Genomic DNA, 17,813 nt, shown 5'->3' on the forward strand with positions numbered 1-17,813 from the left:
TTTGTTAAGCAGTTGAAGTCCGAGATAAAATTTAATGTAGCTGTGGCACTTGTACAGAGGACAGGAAATAACTTGGAGAAACACTGAAAAATTGAGGCATGTACACACAAAAATGATGGAAAAATATGAGCGTTTTCCAAAGTCGTCTAGGCCACCCATTCCCTTCGTATTGCAGGGAGGGGGCTTGTCTGATCTTATGCCACTGCTGCTGCTAGAACTTGAGCTTTGAGCAAGTGAAGGTTTACTCCTTGTTCTTTTCCTTACTTCTAGGCCCTTCCTCGATTTAACCAGAAAGGAGAGGTATATAAGGCCCAGATAATGAATGTGAGCTGGTCAGCTGATCACAGAGTTATTGATGGTGCTACAATGTCCCGCTTCTCTAATTTGTGGAAATCCTACTTAGAAAACCCAGCTTTTATGCTATTAGATATGAAATGAAGATAGATAAGACGTCCTCGAACTTTTTGTGCTTCCAAAGAATAGGTAAAGCCTAGCTTTGCCAGCACATGGTCTCCATTGCAATTTGTAATATAAGTGATTTGTATTGTATGATTAAGGTTCTGAGGCCCAATATTTATCACTATTCTGTTAGACTTTTTACTGAAAATGAGAAATGGTGTAATAGTTTTCCTATGGCTGTCCTAACACATTTGATAGGTCATTAAAGAAAAAAGAAACCCGTTGCATTCGAGTCAAATCTGACTCACAGCTACACTACAGGACAGAGTAGAACTCTGCCCCATAGGGTTTCCAGGGAGCAGCTGGTGAATTCAAACTGCCGACCTTTTGGTTAGCAGCCGAGCTCTTAACCGCCATGCCCCCAGAGCCCCTTATGGGTCCTAGTATTACTTAACATGGTGTTAAGATCTTTGTGTCAGTGGATTGAAACTGGCAAGAACATAATGTTACTAAAGGACAGGTGGCCATATACAGTATTTGCCCTGTTCTTTTTTTTCTTTTTTAACTGACTCTTGATGAAACTTTCCATTCAACTACTCTTAATTGGGAAAAGGAATTCACATACAAAAATGTTGCCATTTCCCCAAAATAATGCAAATTGTTATGTAAAATAAGTAGAATTATACTTATCTTTGAGATATCCTGGAGTATATTTCTCTATACAGATTATCATCTGTAAATGACATTTATATAAGTTAACATCTTTTAAAAGGGAGAATTATAAGCTGATCAGGAAAATGCCCAGTTATAGTTTTATAACCAGTAAAACTATTAAAGCTTTTCGTTGAAAATGGATAAACTTTTAGAATTTTTGTAATATTTTGGTGGTTTGTTGGGAAAATTTCATCTTCACAAACTTGCTTTGTGTAAGGAAGGTGTTTTAAATGTAGCAGCCTCTGGCATTTTCTTACATTCAGAAATCTATTGCCTTTTAACTTTCTTGGCCTTAAGGTAAAAAATAGGATAAGAAATCGAAGTCTATTCTATCATCCATATCCTGAGTGGGAAAGTGAATAAGAGAAGAGAGAAGAATTTCGTGGGTATTATGGATAGAAAAATAAAATAATAAATGTGATACAGAAACGAAGGTATCATAATGGTCATTTTGTTACAGGGCCACTATCAGAAATAGCATCAAAATTAATATAGTCTGACATTTTGATTTGCATTCAGAAATCCAGGTCCCTTCTAATACTGTCTATATGAATATTATATGCCAAATTTCAAGTAATGTGACAGAGAAAAGTAATTTTGATGTCCACTTTTTTTTTTTTTTTTTTTTCAAAATTGGAATAATTGTTAAATCAAAAAATAATAAATCAGTGCGAGACCAAATTACTGTGGGGACCATGGTCTTGGGGAACATCTAGCTCAACTGGCATAACATAGTTTATAAAGGAAATGTTCTACATTCTACTTTGGTGAGTAGTGTCTGGGCTCTTAAAAGCCTGTGAGCTGCCATCTAAGACACCCCACTGGTTTCACAGCTTCAGGAGCCAGGGAGAATGAAGAAAACCACAGATACAAGGAAAGATTAGCTCAAAGGACTAATGGACCACAGCTGCCACAGTCTACACCAGTCTGAATCCAGTACAGCTAGATGGTGCCTGGCTATCACTACTGACTGCTCTGACAGGGATCACAATAGAGAGTCCAGAGAGAGCTGGAAAAAAATGTAGAACAAAATTCTAATTTACAAAAAAAGACCACACTTACTGGCCTGACAGACACTGGAGAAACCCTAGAGTATGGCCCCCAGACACCCTTTATAGCTCAGTAATGAAGTCACTCCTGAGGTTCACCCTTCAGCCAAAGATTAGACAGGCCCATGAAACAAAACAAGACTACAGGGGCACACCAGCCCAGGGGCAAGGACTAGGAGGCAGAAGGGCACAGGAAAGCTGGTAATAGGGAACCCAAGGTCAAGAAGGGAGAGTGTTGACATGTCACGGGGTTGTTAACCAGTGTCATAAAATAATATGTGTACTAATTGTTTAATGAGAAGCTAGTTCTGTAAACTTTAAAGTACAATAATATCAGATAATAAAGTTACAAAGAAAATCAAATCATCCATAATCCCACCACTCTTAACATTTTAATCATGTACCTGTATACCTAGCTATTCTTTTTATAAAAATGGGTCATACTATAGCTACTATTTTATAATTTGATTTTTTTAATTTAACAATATATTATGGGTAACTTTACATGTCAGTAAACAATTCTACATTATAATTTTACATGACTGCATTAAAAAAAAAGTATTTCATTGTATGTATTCAATCGTACACTCAAATAATGATTAAGCGTCTACGCTATACCATGCACAATGCTAAGTACTGGACACACATTGCCCATCCTCATGGTCCCTGCCTTCACTAGGCTCATAGCCTGGTGGAAGAAAAAAAGCTGTTAAATAATCATAAAAATATAATTACACACCTGGGTAGAAAAAACATAAGGTATTATGAGAGCATCTAATAGGAGCTCCTGATTCTGGCTAGGGGAATCAGGAGATGAGTGTTTCATAATTGACCAGTTCTCTATTGATGGGCATTTGCTGAATTTTAGATGAGGAATTTGACCCTCACTTAAAGAATGTGAAAACAAGGAGAAAGGGAGTCCTGAAATTAAATATGCCACTGCTGAAAAGAAAATCCAGCATCTTTGGCTCAAGATGTTCTCTATGTTCCCAAAATAACCCCTGAGCTGTCTGTTCTAGCCCAACCTCATACCGTTGCTGTCTTTTCTTTAGTCTCATCCGTTGGGAATTCAACAAAGGATTTGCTCCCTGCCTTTTGCAGGATCTTTCCCGGGAGGAGACCAGAGGGCGGGGACCATAGCCCTAGCCAAAGGGCTCTACACATTACAGTGAGGGACAAGGCTTTTGCTGTATTCCTAAAGGTTGAAATTAAAGGGAAGAAGCCAGTAAATTCACATCCCTTATTAATACATCCGGGGGTTAGAAGGGAAACCCTGGTGGCGTACTGGTTAAACACTACGACTGCTAACCAAGAGGTCGGCAGTTCAAATCCGCCAGGCACTCCTTGGAAACTCTGTCGGGCAATTCTACTCTGTCCTATAGGGTCGCTATGAGTTGGAATTGACTCGACGGCAGTGGGTTCAGTTTGGTTTGTTTTGGGGGTGAGAAGGTATCTATGCACGGGGAGAAGCCAAAATTATTGCTGGAAATGGTCAACAAGAAAATAAAGATTCCATTCATTATATACAGCATCCCTCTGACACTTGAGAAGGAGGTATAATAGGGAAGGAAGTTTGAAGGACAGGAGCCTGAATTGGCATTAATTTCCACCTTGGAAGCCAAAAAGTACCTTATGTTGAAACATTCCAAGAAGTGGTTATATAGGAAAAAGAAATGAATGTGGCACATTCTTTGTCCAGAAGGCCCACTGGCCTGTTTGGGCATTTCTCCTTGCTTTCCAGTCAAAGTGAATCCCAAAGATCCCTTGATGGATTTCTTTGCTGACTATGGTTTGATAGAAAGTTGATAGAGTACACCAGTGTTCATTGCAGCACTATTCAAAATAGCCATAAGGTGGGAACAATCTAATTGCCCATCAGCAGATGAATGGATAAGCAAAATGTGGTACACACGTGCAATGGAATAGTACCCAGCCAGTAGGAGAAATGAACTCTTGATACTTGCTACATTACGGATGGAGCTTGAAGACATTATGCTGAGTGAAATAAGGCAATCACAAAAAGGCAAATATCATATGACCTCATTTTTATAAAAAGACAAGAAAAAGCAAATGTATAGAGACCAAAGTTTATTAGTGGTTTACTGGAGGCAGGAGGGAGGGGGAGAAGGGTGGTTAATTGTGCTGGGAAAATCACATTAATTAAGGGTAGGGTTGCACAACTGATTAATGTAGTTCCTGTCAATAAGTTGTACACCTATAAAAGGTTGAATTGGGAAAGGCTGTGTGATAAACAACATTTATAACAATGACAGAGAAACAAGATTAGCTGCTGAGGCTGCTAATGTACAACCAAACATCTCCTGGGATTTGGCTCCTTGGTTTGGAGGTTTAGGGTCATGGTTTCATGGATAGTCCAGTAAACTGGCCTACCAACATGTTTAGTGCTTCTGTTTTACATTTTAGCTCCTTGTGTAGTGTCTGGGGTCTTAAAAGTTTGCAGGCATCCATTCAAGGCACAATACTTGGTTGGTCTCTCTTCACCTGGAGCAACAGATGAAAAAAGAGAATAGGAGAAGGAAATGAAATGTGTAGCAAATTGCCTCCATGAACAACTTTACCAAGAGGCCAGAAGAACTGGATGGTGCCCAGCTAGTATCACCAAACATTTTGATCAAAGATTCTATAAAAGAATCCTGATCAAAAGGGGGAGAATGTAGAACAGAATTTCAAATTCTCATGGATTCCAGACTTTCTGGAGCCGTGGAGACTGGATGAACCCCTGAAACTATTGCCCTGAGGTAATCTTTAAACCTTAAACCAAAAATATCCTCTGAAATCTTCTTGAAAGAAAACAATAGTTTAATAAGTAAACAGTGTCTGCCTTGAGCATTGTGCTCTTTTAAGATCTACCTATATGGGATCAAATTGACAACAGCAACTTGAAGATTAGGTAGAAACCCTAAAGTGCAGTGAGTTTATGTTAATGGGGGAGGAACAATTCAGAAAAGAGGGCAAGAATGGTTTGCACAACTCAATGTAATCAAAGTCACTGAATTGTACATGTTGATACTGTTGAATTAGTGTATGTTTTGCTGTGTACATCCTCAAAAACAACAGCAACAAAATAAATTTTTTTTTAAAAAGCAAGAATGCTTGAGTCTTTGATTGAACACATTATAAAAGAAAGCAAGTTGTTCTCCTTCTTCAAGATTGACCATATTATAAATCACAGAATGTGAGGCTGGTGAAGTATAAGACAACAATGTGTTTGCTTAACAAACCTGGAGTCAATGTTAATCATAGAGGTAAGGCAGAAACTGATGTCAAGTATCCCCATCACTTAGTTCTCCCCTAAAAATACTAAAAAGCTGGTATCCTATTCTTATGAGAAGTCTAGAAATTACTGTGCTTTTTAGTTGAAATGACATGTCTTGACATTGGAATTTGATATACAATTCATAGCAGTAGACTTTATTCTGTTTATTGGAGAATTAGTTCTGAGTGGAAATACTGTCTCCACCCTTCTCAGAGGTGTAATTAATGTAAAACCAGGGAAAGATCTTTGATGGGCAATGTAGGAGGATTGCAGACATTAGCCGTGTTATGTCTTCCCATCTAATCTATATCTAGAGGAGGAAAAGGAATCTGTTCAAACCTCCTTAGACTGCCATTTGTATGAGTTCCCAGGAACAATTTTTCTAAGTTTAAAGAAGATGAATAAAGTCATCAAGTTAATATTTATTCAAATACTATTGTTTGTAGGTGTCAGGAATTGAATTGTGTCTTTCAAAAATTTGTGTCAACTTGGCTAGGCTGTGATTCCTAGTATTGTGTGGTTGTCATCCATTTTGTGATCTGATGTAATTTTCCTATGTGTTATAAATCCTAATCTCTTCCTGTGGTTCATAAGGCAAGATTAGTTTGTGTTAAAGAGGATAGGGTGAGATCCAATGAAGGAGAGTTCCCCTGCTTCTATCTTATGAGAGATAAAAGGAGAGAGATGGGACCTCCTGTCACCAAGAAAGAAGCATTGAGAACACAGCACATCCTTTGGACCTGGGGTCCCTGCACTGAGAAGCTCCTAAACCAGGGGAAGATTGATGACAAGGACCTGCCCCCACAGCTGACAGAGAGAGAAAGCCTTCTCCTGGAGTTGACACCCTGAATTTGGACTTCTAGCCTACCAGACTCTGTGAGAATAAATTTGTCCTTTTTGAGCCCACCCGCTTGTGGTATTTCTGTTATAGCAGCACTAGATAACTAAGACAGTAGGACATTTGTTTTAAATCAAATTTTTGACAAAGTATGGGTATACTTTCTATGTGTAGTGTGTCTATGGTACAGCATATTTGCATTCCTTGGTTACTCAGCATGTCTAGTGCTTTTAAGCTCATTCTAGATTTTATAGAAACCGAATCATCATTTCAATCTTTATTATTATAAATGATTTATTTACCGCTACAGACTGCTCCAACTGGGATCACAACAGAGGGTCCTGGACAGAGTGGGAGAAAAATGTAGAACAAAAAATCAAATTCACAAAAAAGATCAGACTTCTTGGTCTCACAGAGACTGAAGGAACCGCTGACTGTGGCCCTAAGATACTACTCTGACCTAGAACTGAAGCCATTCCTGGAGATCACCTTTCAGCCAAACAATAGACAGGCCCATCAAATAAACAATAACACCTGAGAGAAACGTGTTCCTCAGAACAATCAGTTATCAAGATCAAAAGGACATTAGCCCAAAAACAAAGATGAGAAGGCAATAAAGGGTTGAAAAACTAGAGGAAAGGAAACAGGGAACCCCAGGATGGAAATGGGGAGAGTGCTGACACATTGTGGGGAGTGCAACCAGTGTCATGGAACACGTTATGTATAGACTATCAGATGGGAAACTAATCTGCTCTGTAAACATTCACCTGAAGAACAATAAATAAATTTAAAAAACAAAATAAATGATTTACATATGCTATCATATTATTGATCATAGCAATGATTTATCCTATGCCAAATCCTTGGGAAAGAACACAAACTCTACAACATTGTTTATATGGGAAAATATGATCCACCCCCAGGACACCCTTATAGCCCAGTACTGAAGTCACTCCTGAGGTTCACCCTTCAGCCAAAGATTAGACAGGCCCATAAAACAAAATGAGACGGAAGGGGCACACCAGCCCAGGAGCAAGGACAAGAAGGCAGGAGGGGACAGGAAAGCTGGTAATACAGAACCCAAGGTCGAGAAGGGGAGAATGCTGACTTGTCATGGGGTTGGCAACCAATGTCACAAAACAATATGTGTATTAATTGTTTAATGAGAAACTGGTTTGCTCTGTGAACCTTCATCTAAAATACAATAAAAAATAAAGAGATCCGCCTTTCAGGTGCATTTACTAGGCCAAAAAGTAGGAATTACTGATGGATTGATTTATGCCCCACTGCTTTCAAGAAATAATTCAAGAAAGTAACTTCATGCATATACATAATCATCACATTTGGACAGTCCAATTATTATTGTATTGTCATTTATGGCTATCCTTATACACAATTTTTAGGAGTTTCTGGGTGCTGCAGGAGTCTCTGAGTGGTACAAATAGTTCTGCACTTAACTACTAGCTGACATACTTAACTACTAGCTGAAAGGTTGATGTTCAAACCCATCCCAAGGCACCTCAGAAAATAGACCTGGCAAATCTGTTTCTGAAGGGTCACAGCCTTGAAAATCCTATGGAGCAGTTCTACTCTGCACACATGGGGTCCACGTGAGTTTGAATCGATCTGACGGCAACTTAATTCATTTTATTTAATCCTCACAACAACCGCAGATACTGTTCTTTTATTTTACCAATGAGGAAGAAAAGTCTCAGGATTAAGTAACTTGCCCAAGGTTCCTCAGTAATGGCAGAGATGGGATACAAAATCAGACTTGTCTTCAAACCTAACCTCTTAAGTACTACACCATACCTGTCTTAGTCATCTAGTGCTGCTGTAACAGAAATGCCACAAGTGGGTTGCTATAACAAAGAGAAATCTCAATCTAGTAGTCTAGAAGTCCAAATTCAGGGCGTTGCCAACCAAGGGAAGGTTTTCTCTCTCTGTCGGCTCTGGAAGAAAGTCCTTGTCATCAATCTTCCCCTGGATTAGATGCTTCTCTGCCTAGGAACCCCTGGTCCAAAGGACATGCTCTGCTCCTAGCACTGCTTTCTTGGTGGTATGAGGTCCCCCACTCTCTGCTTGCTTCCCTTTTATCTCTTGTAAGATAATAGGTGGTGCAGGCCATACCCCAGGGAAACTCCCTTTACATTGGATTAGGGATCTGGGTAAGAGTGTTACATCCCACCCTACTCCTCTTTAACCACAGGGAGAGATTATGATTTATAACACACAGGAAAATCACAAAATGGAGGACAACCACACAATACTGGGAATCATGGCCTAATCAAGTTGACACATAGTTTGGGGGACACAATTCAATCCATGATAATATCCTTGTCCGATCCACTGTGATTAATGCCACTTAATATAATTTGAACCCACCAGTTGCTCCATGGGAGAAAGATATGGCAGTCTGCTTCCATAAAGATTACAGCATTGGAAACCCTATGGAGCAGGGTTGCTGTGAGTTGGCATTGACTCGATGGCAATGGGTTTGGTTTTTTGGGTTTTGGCCCCAAAGTTTATACCCTTTCACAATTCCATATATTTGTGTTTTGGCCCCAAAGTTTATACCCCTTCACAATTCCATATATTTGTGCTTAATATAAGTTGTCCCATTACATTGGTTGTTTTCTGGGCTGCCTAGAAAAAGGGAGAATGGAACAAGGCCTTGCATGGGTCCCAGTTTTGCTGGGAAAAAACCAAATCTCTGCTAATTTTATTTTAACATTCTTAGTGAGGAGCAACACTATGTCAGAAAATGATTAGGCTATTTTGGCATGAAAAAGGGAGAAGGAAATCCATATTATCATCTACTATATGCCAGGCACCATGCTAAACAGGTGTCTCAATCCTCATGACAACACTTGAGAGTAAGTATTAAGATTAGAATCAACTGCATGTTAACAGAGATCAAAACCAATAATAGTTGAAACAAAAGAAAAATCTACTTCTCTGTCATGTAGACATCTTCAGCTGGTGTGGTGGCTCTGCCTCACAAAATCCTCATGGAACCAGGCTTTTGCTAGCTTTCTGTCCTGCCATCCCTTTGTTGTCACACCTGTCCTCAGGTGTGACACCAGACTGGAGCTTTAGCCATCACATCCACATTCCACACAACAGGATGGTGGAGAGTGGGCACGTGTCCCTTAAGAAAGGTTTCCAGAAGCTCTCAGGGACTTTCCCCTATATCCCATTGACTATATCTTAGTCACGTGGCCCCATCTAGCAAGGTAAGCTGGGAAATGTTGACTTTATTCTGAAAGGTCATAAATTCAAGTACGTCTCTGTGAAGGGGAGAACGGATATGAGGGAACAATTGCCAATCTGTGCCACAGAAGATGGTTTCTCCATTTTCAGGTTAGAAAAGACTACAAGACATAGAGCAATGTCTCAAAAGTTACACAGCCACTCAAGTGCAGGGCGGGGACTCAGCCTAGATAAGTCCACTTACTCCTATGTTATTTTACCTCTTGAACGGCACAACTGCCCAGACCAACTTCTCTGACTTATGCTAATAAACAGTAGGGAGTAATAGATGGGTTGAAACATTATCAAGTGAAATACCTAAAGAAGCCCAAATTATATTTTACCCTTCTTTATGTCTCCTCTAAGTCTTTGGAAGAACTTTCATCAAGTAAGAAGGTGAGTTCGCTTTTTAGTGCTTTCTTTTTCATTCTTGTCTTCTGTTGGGAATGTCGTAAGTGCCACTGCCTAAAAGGTCAAAAGTTTGTAGGAGGTAAAAATACAGGGACTCCCTGCTGCCTTCCATTATTGAAATTACTCTCTTCTTCAGCTCTAACCTTTACTTTAGGAGTGTGACAGTCAGGACTCTTTGATTATAAGTGACAAAAGCCTTTTTTTTTTTTTTTTTTTTGGTTCTTATTGGGTACACTGCAAAGGGAACTTGTTGACTCATATAGCTGAAAAGTACAGGGGTATCAGTTTCAGGCATGGCTGGATCCAGGACTTAATATAACAGGACAGTCTTTCTCTCTCTTTCCCTCCCTGGCGCTTTTTCTTTCCCCTTCTCTCTCCATATCATCTCTTGGGTCTTTTTCCCTTTGTGTTCATTCTCAGGCAGCCTTTCCCAACGTGGTGGTGATGCCTACCAGTACCTCCAGGCTGACATTCCTAGAATCCACACTCTATATCAAGTTAAAATCCCTGGGAGAGGCAGGGGTCTGGGGACCATGGTTTCAGGGGACATCTAAGTCAATTGGCATAATAAAATCTATTAAGAAAACATTCTGCATCCCACTTTGAAGAGTGGCACCTAGGGTCTTAAATGCTAGCAGGCAGCCATCTAAGATGCATCAATTGGTCTCAACCCACCTGGATCAAAGGAGAATGAAGAACACCAAGGTCACAAGGTGATTATGAGCCCAGGAGGCAGAAAGGGCCACATAACCAGCGACTACATCATCCAGAGACCAAAAGAACTAGATGGTGCCCAGCTACAACCGATGACTGCCCTGACAGGGAACACAACAGAGAACCCCTGAGGGAGCAGGAGAGCAGTGGGATGCAGACCCCATATTCTTATAAGACCAGACTTAATGGTCTGACTGAGACTGGCAGGACCCAGGTGGTCATGGCCCCTAGACCTTCTGTTGGCCCAGGACAGGAACCATTCCCAAAGTCAACTATTCAGACATGGATTGGACTGGACAATGGGTTGGAGAGGGATGCTGGTGAGGAGTGAGCTTCTTGGATCAGGTGGACACTTGAGACTATGTTGGCATCTCCTGCCTGGAGGGAAGATGAGAGGGTGGAGGGGGTTAGAAGCTGGTGAAAAGGACACAAAAAGAGAGAGTGAAGGGAGAGAGCAGGCTGTCTCATTAGGGGGAGAGTAATTGGGAGTGTGTAGCAAGGTGTACATGAGTTTTTGTGTGACAGACTGACTTGAGTTGTAAACTTTCACTTAAAGCACAATAAAAATTACTAAAAAAAAAAATACCTGGGAGAGTTTAGTTGGTCTAGCTTGGTGCACATGGCCATGAATGTTAGCAGGAGTACACAATACTCTGATTGACCAAGCTTGAGTCTTACGCTCACCTTTGGAGCCTGGGAGTCAGAGTCAGTTCCATTCAACCACATGCACTAAGAATGCGGATCTGGTAGAATTTCTAGGGAACTTTTTAAAAACCAACCAACAGGTCAGTTACATAAAGTGAGATGTTGCTTTTCCAGTCCCACCCCACATTAAATTCTGGATGTTTTCTAAGCGAGCTCTTTGAGAACATGGGGAAGGGTTGGAAAGGTAGAATGGGAAGTGTGAAGAATGAGAGCATGGGGAAGGGTTGGAAAGGTAGAATGGGAAGTGTGAAGAAAATATAGATAGTGTTAAATTGCATGGTTGCTTATTGTGATTCCAATATTTTAAAATTTCTCGAACAACAAATATTTATGTTTTCTTCTCAGTTTACATTCAGTGTTAATGAGGAGTAATTTCATTCTCTAACTTCAAGTGATGTAGTATTGACAATTCAAATAATGTTGTAAAAAATATTACTAGCCTCAATATTCTCTATTCATGTAATCTTTTAAAATTTGTTGCAAATTAATCTATTCACTTGCTTTGATGTTTTATACTGGCACATTCATTATGGCAGAAGAGAAAAATCTAAGTTAAAATTTCAAAGTCCAATACTATGGTCAAATAAGACGTACAGAATTCCATGGTTTATGGTGTTGTTGTTGAACGTCGTTGAGTCGATTCCGACTCATAGTGACCCTCTATGACAGAGTAGAACTGTGCCAAAGGGTTTCCTAGGCTGTAATCTTTTATGGGAGCAGGTCGCCAGGTTTTTTTGGGTTTGAGTCACTAACCTTTTGGTTAGCAGCTGAGCTAGCAGCTGAATGCTTAACCATTGGGCCACCAGGGCTTCTTTTGTAGGGATATTTACCAAAAGAAAAAAAAGACACTTTTAAATTTACCTGACACATTCTAGGAGTGATCTGGGTCCTTATATTAGTCTGAAACAGGTTCCTTTCAAATCCTATGGCAAATGCCCCAACCGTTCTTCACAGAGCCTGTTCCAAGTCTTTTCTGTTAACCTGACGTTCTACTCAAACGTGCCCCCATCCCTGCCTACTAAGCAGATAACCTCATTTCTAGCCTGCTGAGAAAACCAGGTGATTCATCACAAGGCTTTCTAATTTCTCTCCTTTTCACATCTAAATCTCTGCATTTTAATACTCTTTGTTTCCTTTTCTGAAGAAGAAATGGGTCTCCACCTGCAAAACCCAAACTTTCTACCCTCTATTATTAATTCCATCTCTTTTTCCTGATAACTTGCTCCATTGTTTAACACCATTGCCCCAGATGACTTGTAAAATAGGTCTCCCCGAATCCAACCTCTCTCCTGAACTCTAGGTACTCATTTTCAACTCTTTAGCATATCCAGGTCACCACGCGTTTCAGTGAAATCTCACCTGACCACGTCAATTCTGATTTATGCTATGATTGAGACGGTTCATGTTAGCATTGTTATCCCATCAGAATAATCACAGGCTCTTTTATATTACAGAAGGGAATTCCCATTTACCTGAACACTGACGGTGGCATGAATCCCTGCTGTTTGCAAGTTAAGAATTCAATGGAAATGAAAATGAATTCGTTATAAGGCTGTCCCAGTACTGAGCAGAAGGGCTTTTAACTGCAAGCTGATTCATATGCTGGTCAGACCTTTGTGAGAGAACTTTGGCCCAGCTTGATAAAAGAGCAGGAGAATTTGGAGACAGTCCAGAGGAGAGCCACAAGGCAATTGAAGCATGACAAGAATAATTGCAGTTCTATTATAAAGAGGCCATCTATATCAGGCTTTTACTGAGTACCATTGGAATGTTACAATGCAAAGCATGGGGAACAGCTGTTATGGGTCACAACAAGAGATAGGGGAGAAGGAATGAGAGCAGATAGGACATAAAGAACTAAGGTTAGATACCAGGGCTTCAAACTGGTTCTTTCCCGTTCAAACTCCTGCTGAGAATTTGCATTTCCACCTTAGATATACTGAATCAGAATCTACATTTTAACAAGATCCCCAGGTGATTCTTATGTATAATAAATTTGGAGACCCACTGCTCTACTAGTGGTTCCCAGAACTGGTCCCTCACCAGCATCATTAGCGTCACCTGGGAACTTGTTAGAAATGCAAATTCCTAACAGGGGTTCAGACTGGAACAATTGGGTTTGAACCCCTGTTAGATACAAGGGGAAAGTCAGAATGGTTAAAGAAAGGGGGTGATGCTCATCTCACCCTGACCAGAGGTCAGAGTCTCTTCCAACAGGCAGGTGCCAGAGCCTCAACCCATCCACACTCCCCAGAGAAGCATGGGACTGGATTAAATAAGGGAAAACCTACTTAACTAGAAGTTTACTGTGAGAAAATGCCACAGTAGAGCTAAAAATGTGATAAAAAGTCCAAAAAGTCCAAGATTATAAAGTCTGTACAGAAATTGCAAGACTGCAATCAGCTGTGAAAAGCAAGCAATTTAATTTCTCGGCAAAATGCAGTTAGAGTTCAAACTGCAGTGGCAAAGGCAAGTTAACCAAGTTGATGGCAGGTGTAACTCAGTTAAAGGAAATTACACTGCATGTTTCTATTCATATAAATAGAAACATGACTAACAATTTGAAACATTAGATATTTAAATGCAACGGAGAGAAGTTTCAATGAGATGTCACCACACTGACAACTCTGCAAACCAAGAGTTTCTCTAAGTTGCCCGAGAACCTGGCCTTGGTCCCAATGTGTTGCTGGCGCAAAATTAGACGATCACCTTTGGTTCAAGTGTTGCTTAGACAGAGCAGGACAGACTGTCACAGAGACAGCATAATTTTAAAAACTGCCACTGTCCTTGGCTGCCCTTTCTTTTCTACTATTTTCATGTATATTGAAAACATCAATACATAAAGGCGATGCATTCTAATCTTAGTAGAATGGTGTTATTTGTATGTTTCATTTTGGTTGTAATACTTTCTAAATACAGTAAAAATTATGGGCATGTTCACTTTCACCAGATATTAAAAATTCTGCATATTTGGGAAAAACCAATTCTTGTAGTTGTCTTTTTTGTGTGTGTGTGGACAAGATTTTTCTTTCTTTTTTTTAAATTACTGTTTCAACTGGTCTTAAGTATACGGTTCAGTGACAGACATTCACCACGTTGTACAACTGTCTATCTGTTTCCAAATGTAGTCGCCTTTTGAAATGGTGAGTGTAAAATGTCCTTCCCAAAAAACCACAACAACAGCAGTTCCCCTCAAGTTGACTCTGACTCATGGTGCCCCATGTGTTTCAGAATAGAACTGCCCTCTATAGGGTTTTCATGGCTGTGACCTTTTGGAAGCAGAGTGCCAGCCCTTTCTTCTGAGGTGTCTCTGGATGGGATCGAATTGCCAACCCAGCACTTAACTGCTTGTGCCATAAAAGTTGGGTCAATAGCCTAGAAGCAAAGTCTTAAATAATTCACCCAGAATTATTAAGTGGGAGTGTTTTAAACTCAGCATAATTTTTATTTCTGTAGAATTAGTAAGTGAAGCATAAAAATAAAGGCAACAAATCTTTTAATTTGTTAAATTAGGTAGCCAAAAATACGTCATTTGGTATGTAGGAATCCCAGTGCTATTTCTGTGTCATTATTTGGTGGATGTGCAAGGGGTTTTTTTTTTTCTTTTGAAGCAAGAGTATCACGGCTTTTATTCTGGGTTCATCTGATTTTAGGTTTAAATTGCCCCAGGAAGCTTCCATAATATTCTGACGACTACTGTTTAGGTTCTATATTTCATGTGAGAACTATATATATCAGGAAAAACTATGGCAACCGCTTCATTCATCAGAAAAATTATGAGTTGCTCATTTGCATTTTGTTTGCAGATGACATATTGCTTACCTAACAGGGTGATGTAAAGATTAAGTGAGATACTGGAGGCAGAGTGCTTAGTAAAATTCATGTCATGGTCAGAACGGGTTAGGCTTATGCTGGAGTGAAGGAGTCCCTGGGTGGCACAAACAGTTAAGTGAAACAGGAATGTGATCAAATACCTGTGGGCAAGACTATTGATCTCAGTGTTATTTGTAACAGTGAAAAACCAGAAGCAACCTCAGTGCCTAAAATAGAAAAAGAAGAGTTAAAAAAACTGTGAATTTCCATTGATGGGCCATAAAAAACCAAACCAAACCAAACTCCTTGAGTTGATTCCAACTCATATTAAAAATAACCCTTTGAAAGAATTTTTAGTGGTGTGAGAAATTGTGCATGATACCACGTTACAAGAAAGAAAAAGTTATAAACCTGTATATATAATATGATCTCAATACTGATTATGGAAGAAAACTCATCAAAATGTTAACAGGGTTCATCACTGTGGCAGATTATGAGTGATTTTAAGTTTTGTCTTTATGTTTTTCTACATTTTCCAAATCATAGTTAAGGAGAATGTTAATTTTGTCGTAACCAGGGGAGTAAACCCATTGCTGTTGAGTCGATTCTGACTCATAGTGACCCTATAGGACAGAGTAGAACTGCCCCATAGGGTTTCCAAGGCTATAATTTTTACAGGAGCAAACTGCCACATCTTTCTCCCGTGGAGCAGCTGGTGGATTCAAACTACTGACCTTTCGGTTAGCAGCTGAGTACTTAACCACTGTGCCATCAGGCTCCTTTAACCAGGAGAGTAGACGTTATATATATATATATTTTTTTTTTTATTAACTTTTATTGAGCTTCAAGTGAACATTTACAAATCAAGTCAGTCTGTCACATTTAAGTTTACATACATCTTACTCCGTACTCCCACTTGCTCTCCCCCTAATGAGTCAGCCCTTCCAGTCTCTCCTTTCGTGACAATTTTGCCAGCTTCCAACTCTCTCTATCCTCCCATCCCCCCTCCAGACAGGAGATGCCAACACAATCTCAAGTGTCCACCTGATATAATTAGCTCACTCTTCATCAGCATCTCTCTCCCACCCACTGTCCAGTCCCTTTCATGTCTGATGAGTTGTCTTCGGGGATGGTTCCTGTCCTGGGCCAACAGAAGGTTTGGGGACCATGACCGCTGGGATTCCTCTAGTCTCTAGTCATTAAGTCTGGTCTTTTTATGCGAATTTGGGGTCTGCATCCCACTGATCTCCTGCTCCCTCAGGGGTTCTCTGTTGTGCTCCCTGTCAGGGCAGTCATCGATTGTGGCCGGGCACCAACTAGTTCTTCTGGTCTCAGGATGATGTAAGTCTCTGGTTCATGTGGCCCTTTCTGTCTCTTGGGCTCTTAGTTGTCGTGTGACCTTGGTGTTCTTCATTCTTCTTTGATCCAGGTGAGTTGAGACCAATTGTTGCTTCTTAGATGGCCGCTTGTTAGCATTTAAGACCCCAGACGCCACATTTCCAAGTGGGATGCAGAATGTTTTCATAACAGAATTATTTTGCCAATTGACTTAGAAGTCCCCTTAAACCATGGTCCCCAAACCCCTGCCCTTGCTCCGCTGACCTTTGAAGCATTCAGTTTATCCTGGAAACTTCTTTGCTTTTGGTCCAGTCCAATTGAGCTGACCTTCCATGTATTGAGTGTTGTCTTTCCCTTCACCTAAAGCAGTTCTTATCTACTAATTAATCAATAAAAAACCCTCTCCCTCCCTCCCTCCCTCCCTCCCCCCCTCGTAACCACAAAAGTATGTGTTTTTCTCAGTTTATAGTGTTTCTCAAGATCTTATAATAGTGGTCTTATACAATATTTGTCCTTTTGCCTCTGACTAATTTCGCTCAGCATAATGCCTTCCAGGTTCCTCCATGTTATGAAATGTTTCAGAGATTCGTCACTGTTCTTTATCGATGCGTAGTATTCCATTGTGTGTTGCTTCCAGCTTTTTGCTATTGTAAACAGAGCTGCAATAAACATGGGTGTGCATATATCTGTTTGTGTGAAGGCTCTTGTTTCTCTAGGGTATATTCCGAGGAGTGGGATTTCTGGGTTGTGTGGTAGTTCCATTTCTAACTGTTTAAGATAACGCCAGATAGATTTCCAAAGTGGTTGTACCATTTTACATTCCCACCAGCAGTGTATAAGAGTTCCAATCTCTCCGCAGCCTCTCCAACATTTATTGTTTTGTGTTTTTTGGATTAATGCCAGCCTTGTTGGAGTGAGATGGAATCTCATTGTAGTTTTAATTTGCATTTCTCTAATGGCTAATGATCGAGAGCATTTTCTCATGTATTTGTTAGCTGCCTGAATATCTTCTTTAGTGAAGTGTGTGTTCATATCCTTTGCCCACTTCTTGATTGGGTTGTTTGTCTTTTTGTGGTTGAGTTTTGACAGAATCATGTAGATTTTAGAGATCAGGCGCTGGTCGGAGAAAGTAGACATTATATTTTAAATGCACTTTTATCCTCTCCACCTTAGTTTGTTAAGGTCTGCCGTAACAAAAATATACCACAAGTAGGTGGCTTTAAAGAATAGCAATTTATTTTCTCACAGTTCAGCAGGCTAAAAGTTCAAATTTAGAGTGTTGTGTCTAGGGAGAGGTTCTGCT

General features: G+C 40.1%; 1 protein-coding gene across 3 annotated transcripts in view; it reads left to right on the forward strand.

Annotated features, from left to right (window-relative positions):
• Positions 1 to 15,535, forward strand: part of DBT (dihydrolipoamide branched chain transacylase E2) — an 81,852-nt gene extending 66,317 nt beyond the window's left edge. For 2 of the 3 annotated variants that reach the window (XM_010589507.3, XM_064282491.1), the window contains one exon: positions 271 to 10,121. In XM_010589507.3, coding sequence (XP_010587809.1) covers positions 271 to 438 — 168 coding nt within the window. In that variant the 3' untranslated portion in view covers positions 439 to 10,121. Of the gene's footprint in view, positions 1 to 270; positions 10,122 to 12,813 lie in introns of those variants that run through there. The other variant, XM_023547413.2, reaches the window with a different exon arrangement.
• Positions 15,536 to 17,813: the final 2,278 nt, after the last annotated feature.

The sequence above is a fragment of the Loxodonta africana genome, chromosome 3 (assembly GCF_030014295.1).
Source record: "Loxodonta africana isolate mLoxAfr1 chromosome 3, mLoxAfr1.hap2, whole genome shotgun sequence".
NCBI lineage: Eukaryota > Metazoa > Chordata > Mammalia > Proboscidea > Elephantidae > Loxodonta > Loxodonta africana.